Raw genomic sequence first — 5000 nt, forward strand, 5'->3', positions numbered from 1 at the left:
GCCCGCGGGGCTTGGCCTCAGGCGGGGCGGGTGAGAGGCCTCCCCCGCCGCCACTGTCGCTGTCGGAGCTGGGGGTGCTGTGCAGGGAGAGGGCGCTGGGAGAGTGCGGGTGGCGGCTTTGGCTTTTGAGGAGCTTCTTCTCGTGCTTGCGTTTCTTCTTCTCCATCTTCTCCAGCTCCTTGCGGGCGATCTCCTCGGGGTCCATGGGCTCCCCGCTGCACGTCGTGGGGTGGGAGTTGTGAGCCGGCCGCCCCGGGCCCTTCTTCGTGTTCTCTTTCTTTCTCCATTTGGCCCGGCGGTTTTGGAACCAGACCTACACACCGAACAACGAGAAGCAATTAACACCCAGCGCACCGGCCCCCCGCGGTGGCCGGGGTAGGGGGGGGGCAAAGGGCTGAAGCGCAGATCAGGCCTCCCCCTCCAACCCTCGAAGTGCCGGCAGCCCCCATCCACAGGACCGAGCATCTGCGAGACGGAGAGCAAGGGAGGGGGCAGGAAGAGATATCCACACTTCTTTAACAGGGTAGAAGCATAAAAGCAAGGGGAGCAGGATGCACACTCACGCACACACACGCTGTGTCCTGCCCGCACCGGTGCCACAGGGAGGGGAAGGTGTCACACACAAACCTCCCCCCCCGCCCCGGCTCTTCCCCGCAGCCTAGGGGTGCAGAAGCCCCCCGGCCTGCGGGACAGGGCGACATCAATCCGCAGTAGCGCGCAAATCGCAGCACAATGAGCGGGCCAAAGGTAGGGGAGGGGGTGTTTTCTCGCCCGGGTGGAGAGGAACCTGGTACCGCTGCCCGTTCCGAGCACCGGAGCAGAGCGGTTGGATCAGCCCGAAACCGGGTTTGTTCTGTATTCCGGGAGAAATTAAGGATAAATTTGATTTAAATCCTCTCTGCTCCGGCGGTTCCCCGGTGCGTCCGCAGCCGCGCAGTCCACGCGTTCCCACAGCGCCCGAGGGAGCCTCGGCCCATAGGGGCTGCCGGCAGCGACCACGGGAGCATCATGAGGATATCGGTGGCCCGATCCCGACTCCTTCCCCCTACCGAGCCCGGCAAACTCCCAGGCCCCTGGGCACGGCGGAGCTGCGGCGCGGGGAGGTAACGACGGCTCAGAAAGACGCCGTAAGACAAAGCGGACGGAGGGACCGCGGCACAAGACTGCAGCTCGCCCCGGGAGCGCCGACCCCACGGCCCGAAGTGCGTTGGAGGACATATTCCCCTCACACTGAGCTCACAGGAGACGGAGCACCAGCACCAGCTCGGCCTCACCGCCCGCAGCCACGGCGGCACGAACCAGCGTCTGTGCACCCAACAGGCAACCCGCATCGCAGCCGCGTCCCCCGTCCCATTCCCGTTTTATTTTTCCCAGGATCCACTGAAGCAACTACATGGTCCTCGCACCCCATCCCGCACGGCAGAGAGCCCGGGCAGCTCGTTAAAATTAAGTTTTACAAGTTCCACACGCTCTCGATACGCCTACGAGTTTTATTGACATTGTCCAGCATACCCCAGTGATGAAACCTCGTATTTGCATGGTAGTTTTTTCCTCCCTTAGTTCATTTAAGGAAAAATTTTACAGTGCAAATATATATATTAATAATAATTTTAAACAGGCTTGGGGAAGCCAGGCTCTGATGCCGCTTTTCGGGGCTCGTTTGCAAGATAAATCGATAAATAGAAGGGAAATAGAAGAAGAAAATAAACCAGCAGGGAAACAAAAGGAGAGGGCCGGAGGAGCGCAGCCGCGGGCCCAGGCGCACAGGGCCCGTCCCAGAGCGGGGCTATGGGACCCCCCTTCCGGGGCCGGTCGGCGCGGAGAGAGGGCAGGAACGGAGGGAGGGGGAGATGTGGGTTTTACCTGCACTCTGGACTCCACTAAATCCAGCCTGAGCGCCAGAGCCTCTCGCATAAACACGTCCGGGTAGTGACTCTCGTTAAACGCCTTTTCCAGCTCCTCGAGCTGCCAGCCGGTAAAATTGGTGCGGGTTCGTCTTCTTTTACAGCCAGGACTTTCTTTGTCCGGGTCACCCGAGTCTGAAAAGGCAGAAATACCCTCAGCTCCCTGGAAAAGAGGCCTTCTCCCCCCCTCCTTGCCATTCACAGGAGCCTTTTAACTTTTGTGCTCGGTAGCGTTGGTAAAAAAAGAGCGGGATTATTCACACACCTGCGCTAAAAATGGGGAGGAACCCGATCTGCCCTCGCCTCCTCCGAAAATGTACTTTACAGAACATTTATTCCTGAAGGAAGCTCTCCACAGGCACTCAGCTGGCAGAGAGAGAAAGAGAAGTTCCAGCGTTTGCTCCAGCCACCAAAGCTTTAATTAATAGAATATTAAAAGCCCCCGTTTCCCTTCCCGTTTCCCCCCCTTTTCCCAGCAGCTCATGGCCCGGTCCCAATGGGACCAGAGGGCAGGGAGGCCCCAGCCCTCCCGCAGACCCCTCGAATACGGGTGGGTGCGGGTTGAGGTTCTCACAGCCTCCCCCCCCGTGCATACATGCCCAGGCCGGGGGTTACAGCCCGAGCTGCTCCGCTCCTCACGTTTTCCGCCAGGTGTGGAAATTCCAAATAACAGGAATAATTCTTATTAGGCTGAGGTGCAGAGGGGGAACTGCTTCGGGATTAATGAAAAGGACGTTGGGGTGACGAAGTGTTTTGATAGCTGAACAATAGCGGTGCCACAGGCCGGTGGGGATGGATGGAGAGCGCTTCCCTTTGGTTAAATCGTTTTTTAAAGGAAATATAGTAATTACCGCTCTTGATTCCCTGAACTCCAGGCATTCCCATTATTATTTTTACATATGTGCTTTTGATGTCATGCTCCGAGCCCCCACCCCAAAGATGAACTTTAGGGGAAGGCCCTGGGCCGGGCCCGCTATTGTTCAGGGCACACGCGTGGCCCCACGGCAGCTGGAAGGGGGGACGCTCCGGCGCTTGGCCCGGGCCCCCCACCCAGTTCTGCCTGGCCCCTCGGGTGGGCCCAGCACAGCTGAGTCCCTTCCAGACACCCCAATATCAGCAGATGAGGGTAGCGGTGGTGACCATCCTCTGTGCTGACCCGCTCCAGGCGGGGAGCAGTGGTAGGGGCTTTGAGGGGGGCACACGGGGCTGGGGCCGCTCCTACCTGCGAGCTTGAAGGGCTGGTTGTCCCCGCTCCCCCCGCAGCCGGGGGGGATCAACGGCGCCGGGTTGACCACGGAGGCGGCGCAGGAGCCGCTCAGTAATCCATCGATGGAGAAGGGCACCGAGGCGGCGGCCGACTGCAGCTGGTGCCCGGCAAGCTCGTAGACGTGGTGGTGACCGAGCGGGTAAGGGAAGCCCACCATAGCCCCGAACTGGGCATGGGGATGCTCCAGGATGCGGCTATCCATCATGGGGGCGGCTCTAGCGCGGGGGGTGCCGGCGGGGCTGGGGGTGCGGGCAGCGGGGCGGCTGGGGCCGGGGGTGCTGCTGCCGGAGGAGGAGGCGCGGCGAGGGGCTCATGCTGCAGGGCGCCGGGCGCTTTAACTTTATCAACATCGGGCTCCCGATAATTAGCTCAGGCTGGGGGAATTTGGGACCAATAAGAAACGTTAATCGGTCCTGACGTCAGAGACGTGCCAGTGTGGGGAGCAAACGTTTTCCATATCGATTGCTAATTATACCTGACATCCAGCCTCAATAAACAATATCAGAGCTGTCACAACACGACAAGGGGGGCTTTGATACGAACTCCAGCCCGGGGAGGGCGACGGGGGCCGGGGCGGGCAGGGGAGGGGGTGGAGGGACCGGGGGGGGGGTGCTTCACGGATCCGCCTGAAACCCGGTTAAATACTCACCAGCCGGAGTTACATAGACACACAGCCTCCCCCCTCCAACCCACCCTCTCCCCCCCCTTGTCCCCTCCCCTCTCCAAATCACTAATAGATTTCCCTTTAAAACATTCACCAGCGTGTTGTGGGGATTTTTCACCAGAAATGCTCTACTCTCTGAACCTTTAAAGTGATGTTGCTCCAATTACAGAGAGACATTGAGCGGCAAATAGACTGATCCAATAATAGGAGATTCATCATCCGCTCTTTCCAGAGCTGTCACATTGAATTTAAAACTACAAGCCTTTTCATCTCCTCTCCGGCTCTATAACAGGGGAAAGGGGAGGGGGGCAGACGGAAAATATGGGGGGGGAAAGGAGGCAAAAAAGAAGAAGGAAGATGCATTTGCAGCGTTTAGGTGGAGATTTAACCGTATCAATCGAAATCATAATTAATGCAATCTCCTATCGATTCGGCCACAGAGACCCAAAGCAGCAAACACAACCCTCGAATTGTGAGCACAGCCACTACCTGGAGCAGCCTCTGTTCGCCAAGAGGAGGCCCCAAAAGAATAAATAATAATAGTAATAATAACAGAAAAGGAAACCAAACCCAAACAAAGTTCCCTCCCCTCTTACTATCCCCCCACCCCGCGCTTTGCCCCGCCAGTCGTTAACAGCTTCCAAGGAGCCGCCAAATTTGTCCCAATTAAATTGCATCCCGTAGAAGTTTCACCCCAATAAAATACTGATGGGGTAAGAAGTAAAGGGAGGGTTCTCGGGCCAAGCGCGGGGCTGGGGGCCCAGGTTCTGTGCCCTCTCCAGCACAGCCTGGTTAGAGAAACACTTTCCAGGCTCCCAGAAGGGAGGAGGAAAGGGGGTGCTGGTGCTTTGGGATGCTTTGGGATGCTTCTCTCTGCCTTCTGCCCTAAGCCCGCTGGGACTGGAGCTCGGGGTCTCCTGGGCTGAGGGGTCCCCCGTTCCCGGGAAGGTGAAAAGAGGAGCGGAGGGAGCAGCAGCGTTAGTGGTTAACAAAGAGGAGAGGGAGAGAAAGAGCCGGGCTGGAAAATCAAACAGGGGAAACTCTTTAAATCTTCCTGGGAGGTTGGTGTGGAATTAAATCCTTCGAGTCGGGGGGCGGGCAGGGAGGGGGGAAATAGAAATAAATAGTAAGGGGAAAGAAAAGAGAGGAAGGGGAAAGAGGGAGA

General features: G+C 58.1%; 1 protein-coding gene across 2 annotated transcripts in view; it reads right to left on the reverse strand.

Annotated features, from left to right (window-relative positions):
• UNCX (UNC homeobox) overlaps positions 1–3760 on the reverse strand; it is a 4593-nt gene extending 833 nt beyond the window's left edge. Inside the window, exons 1-4 of one of the 2 annotated variants that reach the window (XM_061357033.1) lie at positions 3127–3267; positions 2170–2270; positions 1864–2039; positions 1–313 (exon numbers count right to left, since the gene is read on the reverse strand). The exon at positions 1–313 is cut by the window's left edge and continues 833 nt beyond it. In XM_061357033.1, coding sequence (XP_061213017.1) covers positions 1–313; positions 1864–2039; positions 2170–2236 — 556 coding nt within the window. In that variant the 5' untranslated portion in view covers positions 2237–2270; positions 3127–3267. Of the gene's footprint in view, positions 314–1863; positions 2040–2169; positions 2271–3126 lie in introns of both variants that reach the window. The other variant, XM_061357031.1, reaches the window with a different exon arrangement.
• Between the last annotated feature and the right edge of the window lie 1240 nt (positions 3761–5000).

This window comes from Neopsephotus bourkii, unplaced genomic scaffold (assembly GCF_033783945.1).
Source record: "Neopsephotus bourkii isolate Nb327-2 ecotype Australia unplaced genomic scaffold, CSIRO-AGI_Nbou_v1 NB_882, whole genome shotgun sequence".
NCBI classification, from domain to species: domain Eukaryota; kingdom Metazoa; phylum Chordata; class Aves; order Psittaciformes; family Psittacidae; genus Neopsephotus; species Neopsephotus bourkii.